This window comes from Microchirus variegatus (assembly GCF_963457635.1).
Source record: "Microchirus variegatus genome assembly, chromosome: 9".
Classification (NCBI taxonomy): Eukaryota; Metazoa; Chordata; class Actinopteri; order Pleuronectiformes; family Soleidae; genus Microchirus; species Microchirus variegatus.
Genome location: NC_139810.1, coordinates 22,379,895 through 22,395,560, shown reverse-complemented (window position 1 = coordinate 22,395,560; position 15,666 = coordinate 22,379,895). Strand labels below are relative to the sequence as shown.

The 15,666-nt window shown below is 42.4% G+C and overlaps 1 protein-coding gene across 1 annotated transcript in view; it reads left to right on the top strand.

Annotated features, from left to right (window-relative positions):
- LOC310931815 (low-density lipoprotein receptor-related protein 1-like) overlaps nucleotides 1–15,666 on the top strand; it is a gene marked incomplete at its 5' end in the record, with an annotated part of 87,435 nt that overhangs the window by 25,492 nt on the left and 46,277 nt on the right. The window contains 5 exons of the mRNA XM_083895044.1: nucleotides 5,810–5,929; nucleotides 6,198–6,326; nucleotides 6,620–6,880; nucleotides 14,566–14,728; nucleotides 15,136–15,358. Of these exons, the coding sequence (XP_083751170.1) occupies nucleotides 5,810–5,929; nucleotides 6,198–6,326; nucleotides 6,620–6,880; nucleotides 14,566–14,728; nucleotides 15,136–15,358 (896 nt within the window). The remainder of the gene's footprint in view (nucleotides 1–5,809; nucleotides 5,930–6,197; nucleotides 6,327–6,619; nucleotides 6,881–14,565; nucleotides 14,729–15,135; nucleotides 15,359–15,666) is intronic.

The following is a 15,666-nucleotide window of genomic DNA, read 5'->3' as shown; positions in this document are numbered from 1 at the left end:
TGTGTGTATTTGAAGCATTTTCCCATCTAATCAGTCATGACATGTATGAACGTCAGCCATAACGTTATAGTTTCAATGGTACATCCCCAGATTATAATTTAACACCGGGGTTAAGTTATAAGCTACGACGTTTAAGCGCAGTTACACCACAGAGATGAAGTGGACAGTTGCACAGAGATTGCAGAGTATTGGTGTCCCACACTGGTCATCGCTGTTAGACAAGCCTTTTACACAACGCAACCAATGATGTCATCCAGTCACAACATGCACTGGCTGCTCCCGAGGACACAAGTCCAGCTGTCTTAAGTGGTCAAGACACACCTAAATATACACACACACCTCCATTTTCATGTGCCCTGTAGTGCATGCATGTACATACACACACACACACACACACACACACACACACACACACACACACACACACACACACACACACACACACACACAAACATATGCTCACACAGTCACTTTGCAAATACTCTCCCAAACACACCCATTGCCCCGCACACAAACACACACTGGCAGTGTGTCCAGGAGTTTTGGCACTTTTTGCTTTTTTGTGAGCTCCCCTTTTTCGGGGAAAGGTCTGGCCTTTCACAGGCTTCCCAGTGTTTGCTTATACAATCTGCCAGGTTGTGCAAGTGTACCTGGGTGCCGATGTCTGAAAGCAGACTTTGTCAGTCAGCGTGACCAAATAATTCTGCCAAAGTTGTTGACAAGAGTGGTTTTCGAAAAAGGGAGTGTAGCAGGGTAGGTTACGCAGGAATTTTATCGGCCTTAAATAAATTTCCTCTGCTGTTTCATAGTGTGTGGCATGGGCTGGATCACTGTTTCAGGAGGATAACGGTAATAGGTTGTGCAGTGGATTTTAGTATTGGGGTTCAAAGGTCCAGCATTTAGCTTAGTTACTGGCTAACTAACTTTTCAGCGCAAGACACGGAGTCGCACAGCTCATTGATATCAAACTAGCATGGAACTATGCAGGTGGATGGGGCTAATGTACGTAGCTAGCGTTAGCTTAACTAGCTTAACCAGTTTTTCGCTAGCTAGCATTTGCAAAAAACGGCGCAGTCTGAGTCCCATACACGTACGTTCCGTATAAAACACGACCAAGATAAATAAAAAAATGTGAAATACAGTCACTCACACAAATGAAGAAACACTATTCTTACCAAATAGTTGGTTTTGCAGCTGTCTGGTGGAGCTCACTTTGCCTTACTTTGTCCCTGTAGGCAACACACATGCCATCTGTAAATTACACGGCAAGTTAAAATAGAGACATTTAAAATGGGGTACAGAGTAACTAAAGAAATTTAACCTTAGTGGCGTTGTAACATTTTATCTATGATTACCATTAAATTGCTATGCCTGGGATTACTTGTTTGAAAAATACTCTTGCGCTAACTTTACTTTTAAACGTACAACGTACTTTTTTGTCTCTTTAAAATGGCGTTCCGTAGAATATTATTTGTTTTAATACGTAACAGATATTATGTAAATTTGCAACTTGATTTTTTTAGATACTTGACAACGTTTAATAAAATATAAAATCTTGTAATATCATACTACAAGAGTCCAGGCCTTGCCTTCTTGCCAAAGAGCATTTAAAAACCATATAATTGGACTGTTTTCTTTTGCGGTTTACTGAGTATCCAGACCAGCGATACTCGAGTCTCAAGTTTGCTTGTCTAACTTCAGATCTTTGGCATCTTTTGGTTAAAACACAAAACCGTTCCACATGCAATGTTCCATGTCTATATTTGAAAAGGTCTGTGTAACTAAATGCAGCCTTTTTTTACAGACAATTGACAGTTATGTTGTTTTCCTGTCATATGGGTGAAAGTTGAGTCTATTCATTGATCTGACGGCCTCCATATGTCCTTTCTCTGTCATTTTGTGGGTGATGGGGCCTCTCATGGGGGGCAAGGCCTTAGACCTGCCTCCCTGAGAAGTGACTGAGTGATAGGGAAGCAAAAAAATAGGGTCATGGCAGCAGTAATCTTGCTGCCCCAAAGGGAACCCTGATTATTTTATTGTTGTGGCCTGAAGCTATTGTTTATGCATGCAGTGATCTTTCATTGTCCTTCATGTCCCACTAAACACTGAATATCAGTCATAAGTTTCTTGAAGTTCCCTGGTAGAAAGACCACAATTTCATCTTTAATCGTGAGGAAGTCTTCAGCTTAAACAAAGCTCCTGATATAGGGTTGGCTCTGTTGGTTTAGGTTAGGGCTACACAGTGAAGAATATTTAAGTATTGACTTACTGCGATGAGTTACACAATCACACGTGTTTGGGAGTGTTTGTTGTTGCCACACTGTGGGCACTTCTTTTGTGTATTTGTTCATTTAGATGTCTGGCAGAACATGCTGCCACTGTTTGGGACTATGGTGGCTTCTATTTGCTCATTACTCAAGCTGCTGCCCCGTTTGTGTTTGCAAATGGTTACTTTGCCCCCTTTGGCCATGCAAGCCTGCAAACAACTGCCAGAAAATTTGCTTTTTTTTCATTCATTTTTTGTACAATAATCATTTTGACCAATGTCTTAATAAATAAACAAACGTGCCTTTAAGTCTTGCAATGGCAGTTTATGAAAGCAAACACAAAATCCTGAATGAAAAGTGTCCAGGATGTTTGAACCGTTAATTTCAAGAGGCAGAAATCGTGTTCCGTGGGAACCATGTGGAGAAACCGTCTCTTATCTGCTACAGGTAGGGGATAAGTACATGTGTGGACTTGTTCCTGAACGGTGTGAGCACAAAGGCAGGAATGTCCTGGGAATTACCTCTATTTTTCAAAGAAAGTCACACACTGCAATAGTCTGTTTACAGTGATTGTTTAAGTTAATTCTGAGTTCAGTTACCTTTGCTAAATGTCAACATTGAGGACAGGCTTTACTATACTGCAGAAAAAGGGATGTGTCCTCAAGGTAGTTGAAGGATCGGATTAAAGTGTAACTAAACCCCTTAATCACTTTCTTTCAGGTGAACATCAGTGTATATGGATGTCTCGTAATGTTCTTTGCCGGTGCAGCTGCAAACCTTCACAGTTTAGTATCAAGTTTTGAAATTACATAATCTCTGGTCAGACACCACTTCTTGTGGTTGTTGAGTTGGCTGCAGAAGAGGTTTGGTTTCGCTTTAAGGAGAGAGAGAGTTTATGAAATCATGTCAGCGTCACCCGGTTTCCGTACCAATTGTGGTTGGACACCAGAACTACTTTGTTTTTCTGTCCCGTCCGTGTTGTCTCCCACATTTATTTTATTCTGTCGTTTGGTAATAAAATCCTTTGCCACTTTTGTCTATATGTAATGCATTGAATCAACATTTTGAGACTCTTCTCTTGAAAAGATCCAAAACCACTTCTCTCTCACTTATTTCAGGTTCATGTGCATCAGTTGAACCTACTCGTATGAATATCAAAGATTTTGACTGGACTCGGTTACTGTCGTGGTTCTTACCTGTTGTGATGAGAGTGCTTGGCAGAATCAAGGTGCAATATCCTCACCCTGTGCAGAAGGAGCTGGGATCAATGGCTTTAACGTAGTCGCTTTAAAGACTTGAAGGCCTTCATTGTGTCACCATGTGATTTGTTTGCTTCGTTCATTAACCCCTTAGTCAAACGTCTGAGACACACTGCTGTTTTCTCACTTGCTTTGAGCTGGGACTCTCTTAACCACTCCATATCCTCAAATGCTGGCTTTTCTTCCTCTGTTTACTCTGCATGTGTTACCTCTGTTACCTCTCTCTTGAAGGTGAGAGCAAGCAAAAGTTTAACATTCAAAAGAACATCATCTGAATTTTACCTTGGGGGAGGAGAAAAGTGATTCAGCAATACAAGTGATACATTAAAGGTGCCATATGTAAGAATGTGGCCAAACACGGTTACTACATTCAAATTCAAAACACCGAGGTCTTTTAGGTTTCGTTTTCTAACTGAACTGGCAACCCGGGGTTGCTCGGCAGCTGAGACTCTACTGACTGCAATGATTGGTAGACGGCGGTAGGTGGCGCCACATGCTAGTCTGCAAAATATTTTTTTTAATGCAAATATTTTGCGTGAGTTCAGTTTGTTATATGAACATTATTCCTGAGTCTCTGTGACATATTAGGAAGATTTTATGGCCAGTTGCTTTAGATTTATTACATAATGCACCTTTAACTTATTTTATTATCTTTCTTTATTATAATAATACCATACCTCGACCAGAACTACAAAATCTTGATTCACTGATTAAAATATAAAACTTGTGTCCATTTCGACCACCTGTAGACAGAACCCTGGGCACTAAATGGAACAAAATGACCTTAAACAGAGGTGCATTTTGTGGGTATTTTAGCTCTGTTGCTGCCTGTGGTCTCTCACAGTTTGAGGCTTGGTGAATGGATTCGATATGGGCCACAGTGTTTGCTGGGGGACTCTTCCTTTTAGTGGGGCCACAACAAAAGGGTCATTGTGGCCTAGAGTGCCAAAGGGTTTATATAATAAGCCCTTCACTGGTTCTGTCTCTGCTTCTCACAGCCGTTCTATCTATTGTTCACTGTATGCTTCGTGTGTCAACGACCATTCCTCTTTCTTTTTTCATTTGCCATCAATGTAAATTTCATTGTGTTTCTGCGAGCCACTTTTTTTTTTTTTTACATGTTTTGTCATGTTATTATAGAGGGCTATTTCTCACCAAGTTCAGTCAATTGAGCATCTATAGATCAGCACAAGTGTGAGGGCTGAGATGTTTTGTGTGAGACAGTTTTGGCACACTGCTTTTGCAGCTGTTGAGAAGGTTCAAAGTAGCTTGTGGGTTTTTTTTTTTTTTTATGCAGCATGGAGCTACAAGCTTGTCATATGTCATGCCAGCATCTTGATGCAGAGATGAAAGCTTTCAGGGCAGAAAGAGGAAGTGTGTGACATAGTGACAGTGAGTGACAGTGACATAAAGAGACAAAGGGGATGTTATTGAGAAAATGAGTGCTGATCAGGAGAACACTGTCATTTCCTCTTTGAGCTGTTGGGCAGCATTCACTCGGTGTGGGTCACAGTTTTTGGTAGATGCACCCATGACCTTAGTGAATCTTTTATCAACCTGCACTCATAAAATTAAAACATTTTTGTCTTAGTCTGATCAAAACTGCACTTATAACATACGTGTAAACATTTCAACTGAAATTGTACCAAATCCAATGTTTTCAACGGCAGACTTAAAAGCCAGAATATGCGATAGGAAGTCGAATTTCAACTGCATGCTTACATTTTAGTTGGTCTCTAGCCGGCCTGGGCGCTCTGCACATGCTCCACAGTTCCCACCCCCAGGCATTGACCCGTAAATAATAGAAGAACCCCCAGTGCACAGCGAAATCCAGAACTATGAAGGAGACCAACTTTATGATCCGCCAGCTTATAAAATCTAACATTCTGAAGTCAAAGGATGGTAGGAAGACACAGAATGATGATCAAGATGCTACCAACACACACACTCGCACCCTATAGAAACCCTGATGCCCTTCTTTCATTTCCTGCCATAAAGACGTGTCCTTGAGTTCCCCCAGAGGGCGGGAAACAAGAGGCCCCGTAACGCGTGTTCATTCAAATCAGCCGTCTGTTCCGTGCATGTGCACCCACCCCTCTCTCTTTCTTACACACACAAAACACTTGAAAATTAACATAAACATTTGAAGGCTTATCTGTGCACAACCCGATGAAACAGAAACAAATACTCAAACTCATTCTTTACACTTTAGCTGCCATGTTTTTTCCTACCCTCTGAAATCAAATCTCATGTTTTCTGTGCCTTTGTTTGTCTCCGGTACAGAACGAGAACCAGAATGTCTCTCCAAAGGGTGCCAGTTCTACTGCGCTCTGACTCACGACGGCCCTCAGTGCTACTGTAGTAGCGGCTTTGAGGTTGCTGCAGATGGGAAGACATGTAAAGGTGAGTGATTTGACATATTTGGCCAACGTAGCATTAAAGTAATTTTCTGATCGTTCCGACTTGTGCTGCACTAATTGTCTGAGTCAGCATGCGGAGAGATGAAAACTCTCTCTTTCAAACCACTCAAGGTAGAACATGTTCCAGTGCATGTTGCACACTTTTGGCAGTAACATTTGATCGCTATATCAGACAGTCCTGTAGCAGCTATGGTACAATATCCCATATAATTTGTCCCCGACTGTTTCTTTCGAAACACTTTTTTCCATAGATTACAACGAGTGCAACGTGTACGGCACGTGTAGTCAGACCTGTACGAACACCGAGGGCTCCTACACCTGCAGCTGTGTAGAAGGCTACCTGCTGCAGCCAGACAACCGCTCTTGTAAAGCCAAAAACGGTGAGTACATTCACACATGCACGCAAACACACACACACACACACACACACACGGTGAAAAACGGAGAACACTTCTAAACCCAGAAAGGATTAGAGCTGATTTGTTGGAAATGGCTCCCTGCTGTATAATCACACCTGCGTAGTGTGACACAAGCTTGTTGACTGCAGCGAGATGGGTTACAACAAGTGTGCAGAGTAATTCATGTATCACCGCTGCTCTAAACTTTTCCCTCTCATTCCTGCCATGATTTTTTTTTTCTTTTCTTTTCTTCCCTGATTTCTTACCGTCCTCAGAGCCAGTGGATCGCCTGCCCGTGCTGCTGATTGCTAACCTCCACGACATCCGCTGCACCTCGCTGAGCGGCTCCACGTCCTGGCTGCCCTCCATCGCCACGAAGCAGGCCATGGCTATGGACTTCGTTTATGCCGAGGAGACCGTCTGCTGGATAGACGTAGGCGACACGCCTGCTGCCACCCAGCTGAAGTGTGCCAACATCCCCGACCTCAAGACCGTCGGCAACATTCGGACCATTAACATCACCCTCAGCCTGCACCGTGAGTAGTAGTTTCAGAGAAGGTTAAACCCTGGTATATTGTTGGACCCTCTATGACCTTGTGTTAGTGAGTTAGTGATTTATAAATTATTTTCCATGTAGATGTTGAGGTCCAGTGTGAAAGCAGTGGTGACATCGAATGTCGCTTTTCCACTGGCACAGCGCAACTCGGCACATTATTTTTTTTAGTTTTTCCATTAGCGACAGTACTCTCGACTCTGTTGAGGTTCTAAGCGAGCTGAGCCGATGCTAAACGTGACGTTGTCAAACTTCAGGCCTCTGATTGGTCAGAGAGTGCCATCACAGGAAGAGTTGTGAGCGGGAATCAAACCGAACAATGGCGAACTGTAGATCAATTAAAAAGACTTAAAAATCCTGAAATTTAGGACATACATGTCTAAACTACATCTTCTAATTTTGTACATCAAAAGAACAGCTTTACAAGTCACTAGTTTGTGTGTCGCGTGGAAAACAAAGTCACAGCAGTTTCATGCAGCCGTGCTATGATGACGTTGAGAAGCTATTATAGTAATGGAAAACGAACTGAACCGTGCTGTGTCGTGCCGGGACTATGTAGTGGGCAAGCGCCATAATGGTGAGACTGTGACAACATCCTTCCCTTTTCCAAGTGCGTCTGGAAACTACAGTGCCGTTTGCATACAAGAAAAGATGTTTTTCCTCTTTTGTTTGAAAGTTTCCACTTCAAAACATGAAACCTTTTGCTAAATACAAAAGGCTAAGAACTCATATTAATGGGTAGTTTATTCAATTTGTTCCATTAAGTTCTAGACTTGTATGTTTGTGTCTTGATAAAAGCTCATGAAAGTCAACAACTTGTGCAGGCAGAGCTCAGCAAACACCTGATAATGCAATTGGGAGCCACAAAAACATTTTAAAAGAGCAACTGCCAATATTACCGGCCCAGCAGTTGGCCAACTGACCATTAGTACAAATGTGTCACTCACTGACTCGATCACTCAGACGTACCTAAAGTAACAATGAGGAGAAATTGTTTTTCTCTGCAGCAGAAGTGAGTAAATGTGTTGTTTCACGTAGCACAGCACTCGTATAACAGTGTTGTCAGGTCCGCTGAGGCCTTGGCCGTTTAGCTGTCGGCCAGCCGGTGAATGAGAAACGAATGTCCCTTTTTCTTTTTTTTATAAGCAGCGCTCGTGTAATATCGTCGCGCGGTCGGCTCGCCCCGTGTGAAATTTCTGCACACCTCGCCTCGGGAATCAAACGGTCAACTTTGCATTTACTAGCTCAGACGAATGTTCGATGTGAAGCATTAGAGCTTAGGCGGCTCACACCAGCATATGAAGTGCCAAGTAAAAAACGCTGAGTCCTGCTTTATATTTCAAGAGTTTTTTTTTTTTTTTTTTTACAGCACCTGACACCCTGACACGCCACTAAATCATTCCATCGAGGCAAAGCGTGTAGCGTGTGACACAAAGAAAGCTGTCGCCGTGACTTTGAAGTGTTGCTTTGCATTTTTCCTTCGTGGGTAAACTGTAGAACTACTGTGCAGCTTGATTTTATGTTCATTCTCTTGTCCTCTTGAGTGATGCCTTTTAAATGTAATCAACACGACTGGGTGGTAGATGAGCAGCTTTGAGATCCGCTGATCACTTAAGGAAAAAAAAAAAATGTAATTGTCAAAGACTACATGTGTAAATTCTTTTGACAAGAGATATTTGAATACAGTTGATGAGTGATTTCTGGACACATATTCTCTTTTATTATTCGAGATGATACATTCATTAAAAACAGCCTTCCATCCATTTCGGGCAGCAGCGCCATGATTTCAGAACTGTGCAACACAATAACGAACATTTTCCAGTGCAGTAAAAATAAATAATAAAGCTGCCGTCTTCTGCAGAAACTTTAAATCCAATGAAACAGATGCAGATAAATGTCCGAATTACACGAATTGCTGTCTATGTATTTTGTTTGCAGTAACTACGGACGACTCTGACCCAACCCTGATTATCGGAAATGTCCCACATCCCGTCAATAATTTCTCATCTCTTGAGCAGCTGCCAGACACACACACACACACACACTTGCACAAACATGCAAACACACAAAGCTTCACATACAAAACATGTAAACACTCACACACAAAGTCTGGCTCGTAGAACACTGTCATCTCTGATTAGAAACCTGACAAGGTTTGTTTTTATTTGCCTGGCTGCTGCAGTCGTTACTCTCTATAACAGGAGGGAGAAATCTAGACAAAATATAAACTGCAGGTTGTGGGTTTGTGCGTGTGCTCGTCACAGGGTGCATGTGGGGAAACGTTCCCTTGAGAATTAGCCCCAGGCCCTTGAACAGCAGACGAAGAAAACAACTGAAGATGTGCAGGGTGTGTGTGTGTGTGTCTGTGTGGACTTTTGTGTCTCGCAAAGGACGTGATAAGAAGTCGTTCAGAAGCTCATATCCGCTTAAAATGAAGCTTGTTGTGTATCTGCTGTCACTGCTGACAGCCGGGGGTTGAGCTGAGGTTAGGAGGCTCGCTGATCTCAGACGTCCTTAAATGTTTTTTTTGTTTTTTTTCCAGTTGACTGACTCACTCCATTCGAATGAGTGTGCCACAAAGCCACCTCACCCTGATTGTGTTGCTTGCTTCTGTGTGTTTTTAAAAAAAATGCGTTTAATTCTCCACTCTCAGTCAAGGGTTATGAAGGGGGAGAATGAGGGCGAGGGCTGGAACGAGAGAGAGAGAGAGAGAGGGATCCTTATGAGGGCAGACTTAAGTAAAAGAGACAGAGGACTGATAAATGAGAGGGCAAGAGAGAAGGTAGTGATTTGCTGTACCTTGGAGGTGTTAGTGTGTGTGTGTCTGTGCGTCTGTGTGTGTGTGCACGCGCTTGTACTTGCGCGCGAGTGGTCATGCAGATGGTATTTACATTCCTCTGCTAGGTTATGTCAGCCTGAAGAGACTCTACATTCCTCTGGCCGTCTCAGGTCCTGTCCAGTCAGGTCACTTTACACACACGCACGCACGCACACACACACACACACACACGTTCTTGTACTTGCTGCATACTGAGGACCGGGTAAAAGAGCTGACAAAGTGAGGACCAGCATTTCCACTTTATAAATCAACACAATTACAAATATCTACTTGTATATAAAATTTGACCCAAAATGTGACAAAAACGTCATACTATACTGTCATCCAAAAAAAAATTTTGAAGAAAAAAATTGGACCCAAAATGTTTGGTCCAAAATTTGAAAAAAATTTGACAAAAAATTGATGCAAAATTTTTGGTCCAAAATGTGAAAAAAAAAATTGGACCCAAAATGCTTGGTCAAAAATTTGACGCAAAATTTTTGGTCCACCATTTGAAAAAAAAAATTGGACCCAAAATGTTTGGTCAAAAATTTGACAAAAAATTTGACGCACAATTTTTGATCCAAAATTTGACTAAAAAAGTCATACTATATACTATGTCGTCCAAAATTTTAATTATTTTTTTTTTTTTGACAAACAGAGTAAAGCATGTTGTAGCAACCTAAGGAAGTGATTTCAAGGAAAACAACGTGAGGAATGACCAAAATGTCCTCACTCCAAAAAATCCCTCACTTGTCCTCAGTATGGCGCAAGTACAAGAACAAACACACACACAAAGTGTGATTTCTCTTCTTTCTGTCTTTTGTTGATTTTCCAAGGATTGAATTCCAGGACAACCAAAATGAAGTTTTAGATTAAGACCGAGTTATATTTAGGGCAGATGGAGGTGGAGGGGGTTTTCATTTCAAGCGAGGTGGCCCCACAGTCGCTTCAAACCACTGTGGGAACCTGGACTGTGCAGTCAGGTCTGTCGGTGGGTTCTTGGCTCTGCCTAGTCACTCGGGGAGCAAGTGGACAAACAGGCAAGAGGATCACATTGCACTTTGGCAGTGACTCCACATTTTTCGGTGTTACGTCAGTGAGGGCTTTCAGCTCTGATAAGAGACCAGAATCTCCTCCTCTTTATTTATGTGTCTCTGCTGAGTCAAGAATGTTTATTTCATGTATGGTCTCCTTTGGGGTTTTTTTTTTTTTTAGTTTAGTTTAAAATGCTTCACACATGTGAATTCTATATTTGCTTTTCCTTCTCTTGATGGGGGAACTTGGTCTTTCAGGAAAGTAAATCTGATCTGATAGATATCAATGTGGACAGTCTGAGTTCGTTCTGATTGAACAATGATGGACAGATGGACTTGGATGGAGGTTAATGTTTTGTTTCAGGGTTCACACAAACAAATTATTAGCATGTATTTTCTCGGAGACCAAGAGAGAATAAATAAGACGTAGATGAGGTTGAAGGATTTGGCCTAGTCTGGTTGCTTGTGTGATTCCCAAAAGACAGCAGAGTCTGCTCATCCTTTCCATCCTCTGAGCAGAATTATTACTAAAAAACAGTAATTGCAAACAGTAAGACTGGATTTTTAAAACAATCTATTAAAGTGGCACCAGACAACTTTCATGTCCCCTGTTCCCGTTTGGTCACTGGGTAAAGACGCATCAGTATCAACACGTGGTGTTTAGTCCTAGATTCTGAGTGAATGATGTATTTTGTATGCAGAATAACACCGTTTCTGTGTTGATGTGTGTTTGCTGTTTTCCACTCTGTTTGTGAAGCGTTTCCTCGGAGTAGTGTGAGCTGGAAGGTGTGAAGGCAGGATGTGAAAAGTGGTTGTGAGGGGGGCAAAGTAGTGGCGTTAAAAAAAAAAAAAAAAAAAAGAGCGGCGGGTTCATTCGGTTTCCCAGCAAACTTTTCCAGTTTCCAGAACCTGAATGAGCGAGGCTGTCAACAGACTGACTGGCTCTCTGGATAACAGGGCCCACAAGTGAAGTGCATTGCACAAGCGACTTTGTGCTCGCTCAGTGTGAGTCTGTGCAGCCTGGACTCCAGCTGGATTGCTTTAGAGGGGTCGAGGTTAATGGCTGATACCAGTGGGAGTATCACTATCCCTCCTAGCTGCATGACAAACTTCCCCCTTTTGTCAGTATCTGGGTACTGATGTTTATGAACAAAAAAAAAACTGCACTGGTTTTTGTTCCCCCTCCTCTGTTGTTTTGACCACATTTCATTTATAAGCTCGTGAATTTATGGCTTCATCTCCTTTTTTTTTTTTTTTAGATTTGAGATGTCAATAAATCATTTCCAGATGGGAGTTGCACCAAAAACACTAAATGAATTTGGATGTAAATGTATTTCCCCATCAGTATTACATTTTTTTTCAGGGCCCTTCCATAATCCCATCCTCCAGAGTTTCACATTTTTCTCTCCTCTGCTCTGCTTTTACAGCAACACTAAGCATAATGTAAATCCCATGTGGGGCAGGCCTTTTGAAGCACTGTTTGCATTTGGTATGTGGGGTAGAGCGTTTTCTACATTGGGCCCAGATGTTTGTATGCTCTCTCTCGTACCATTTGCCCTGGATCCGTTTTTGCACGGCATGGCTATGGTATTGGTTTGTAGCTCTGTGATAGGACACTGACCTCTTCAGGGTGAATTCTACTTCTCAGCTAACCCTTTGTGACCCTGAAGAGGACAAGTGGGAGAAAATGTATGGATTTTTCATGATCAGTCGAAGCTTAGGCGGGGTTAGGCTGACATGTTATACCCCACTTGTGTGCCTCTACATCAAAGATGTCCCCTGGAATAACTGGAGAAACACCTGTGGTCACTTTGATAGTGTGTGCATGAGTAGTGAGCTTGTGTGATATGCATGTGTGTATACAGTGCTCTGCTTTGAAAAGCAGCATGGCCGCAGCTGTTAAAACACAAGGCTGTATATGTATCTTCAAGCCCCCCCTTCAAGCGAGGTCTCCCTGTGGTCTGGGTCTTCTGCGTCGAGTCTCGCACAGGACATGGTTCTCACGGAGAGAGAGAGAGAGAGAGAGAAACTTTTCCCCTGCAAACTAAGCACTTATCTGAATCAAAGGTCTTCCTCTGCTGAGCTTCTTCTTTCACAGGTCGCCTTAGTAAGCAGCAGTGTTACTGAATATCGAGTCACTTGATTGCAGCAATGTTTTTGCATCATTGCGGGCGATATTTACAGCACTTGTCGAGTGACTGTGCTGCCGCAGCAGTTTTATCGGATTAAAATAAGAAGCAGAATAAGTGAGGAAACGGTGAACGCTGGGAACAAGAGGTCGCTGAAGTGTCGTGAGAATAATATGTGATGATCCCCACAGTTATTTAAGAATGTTTGCTGGGCCCAACACCCTTTTAATATATTCTTTTACCTATTGATCTCTATTGAACTCATTTTTATTTTTGATGGCTGACAACATCAATGTGTTTCCAGTCTAATAATGAATAGGAATGAGTTTATAGATACATAGATATAGATAGATACAGGGTGTCCGTGCCCGTGGGGTCTTAAAAAGTATTAAAAGTTGATAAATCAATTTTGGGAAAATGACTCACTTGTATTTTTGTGGTCCTCTGCACTTTAAGTACAGGATATAAAACATGCGGCGTTGACTTCCGCGCTCATTGGGACGTCACAATGCGCTAAATTCCTGGAATTGTTGTCTCGCTGAGCTCCACTTGTAACGGTAATTGAAAACCGGAAGTCTGCGAAGTCTGCAAAGCGTTCTATTCTAGGCTCCACAGTGCAGCACAGAGTTCTACACAAACTTCCAGCCTCAGAGGATTTATCTGTCCAGTGGATACATGTTATATATGGCGGCAATGTGCCTGCTAGAGCCTGCAAATGATCACTTTTCCAAATGCTAACTGCTGTTCGCTCCCATTAGCCTCTGTGGCTGATGTCATTTCCTGTCCCTTAAGTTTCATTTTACTTTTTTTTTTTTTTTTTTTAAGGTGGACCTAAAGAGATACTACTAAACAGAGCGTTCTCAACAGGGCTGTTTTGGCAGGGTGATTGAACTGCTGTGGTGCTTCATCCTTATGGTATTTTGACCAAAGCATGTCACAGACATATTCATTAGGACACCAGGGAACTAGGTCAACTTGGAGAAATGGGGTATAATATGAGTCCTTTAATACGCATAATAACCTTCCTCAACATACTTAACAACTTACAACTTATAAACCTTTGTAAATCCAGGGATTATCGAGTTACCACTCAAGTCAAGTGACGGGAGTTCATTTTCGAACCTCTGACTCTTTATAGCTGCTTTCAGACGTGCAATGACGTCTGGAGCGGCTCTATATATGAATGCAGAAGTCCCATCCGAGCATTCTCTGAATTTTCTCCTACGCAGTCTCTAGTTAAATTTCCAGATTACATCCAAGTGAGATTTATGTGAGAATGTAGCAAGATAATCTGTGGATGATCTGCAGCGAGTGATTTCCTGACCCCTGCATGAACTTGTCTCAACCAGACAATCTTCCCTCTCTGCATCCATCATATATGAACTCTGGAGAATGTCTGACTCCATATCTGGACATTATCCAGAGTTGATGCCTGAAAACTGTTTATCGGTGACTGTTTCTGTTTCCCTCCCCCCCGAACACTGCTCACCTTAATCAAAGACAAGTGTGGTGAAGGGCTGAAGCTCATTAATTCAGTTTTGTGTTTGAAGAGAGTGGGTACTCTTGATGAGGGTCAGGAGGGTCATGGCATCATTTTATCAATGCTTATTTGACTCTACTTTCATGAGGCTCTGTATTATTTTTTTAATAATTCTGCTGCTCTCCTCTCCTCTGCATCTCTCAGATGTTGAGCAGATGGCTATCGACTGGTTGACCGGAAACTTCTACTTTGTGGACGATGTGGACGACCGGGTGTTCGTCTGCAACAAGAACGGCCAGACATGTGTGACCCTGCTGGACCAAGAGCTGTACAACCCTAAAGGCATCGCATTGGACCCGGCTATGGGGTATGCACTTCCCCTCAGACTTTTTGACCGGACGCTACCCTCAATGCTGTCTTAGCTGGAAGAAAAGTGCTGTCTTATGATCCGACAACGTGCTGACTTAGCAGGCAGCTGCAAATGGAAGCACTTCCTCCAGACTGAAAGACGAACAGATACTTGCTGTGCCATGTTAACACTCGACTGTTTCAGGTTCCTGAAACTGGCGGTCTGTGTTCAGATGAACTTCCTTTTTTTGAAAGTATCACTTCAGTATTTTTATTGTCTTGGAAGTCATTTAAACTATTTTGTAGTGACTAATACACAGTGGTCACTTTTTTAGTACATTTGCTCTTTATAAATGAAATGTATTTTTAATGTCTGCCTCCGCTTTGACCTTCCCTTCCTTCCTTTCCCTCTTTCTTGTGCCGCAGTAAAGTGTTCTTCACAGATTATGGGTCGACACCGAGGGTGGAGCGCTGCGACATGGACGGCCAGAATCGCACTAAGCTGGTGGAGAGCAAGATTGTTTTCCCTCATGGTATCACCCTGGACCTGGTCAACCGGCTGGTGTACTGGGCCGATGCCTACCTGGACTACATTGAAGTGGTCGACTATGAGGGCAAAAACCGACACACCATCATCCAGGGCCTACTGGTGAGGTTTGAAGGATTGGATGTGGATCGATGTACTGTGTACACTCAAAAAAAATCATATTATTTGATTTGACCTGATTATCCAGGTTTCGTTTAAAAGGTTTAATTTAATTCCCGAGTGTCTTTTCAAGAGTCTTCCCTCTCAGGACATCTGTTTCCCAAATCAGCATCGTCATTGATTTAATCATCGTCTTTGGAAGCTGCACTCGTTTCCCAGTTGACTTTCATGTATCCAGACAAAGAGAGTCCTCCTCTCCTGGGCACAAGTCCCTTTTTATTATCCTGATTGATATTACTCGAGGAGCGTGC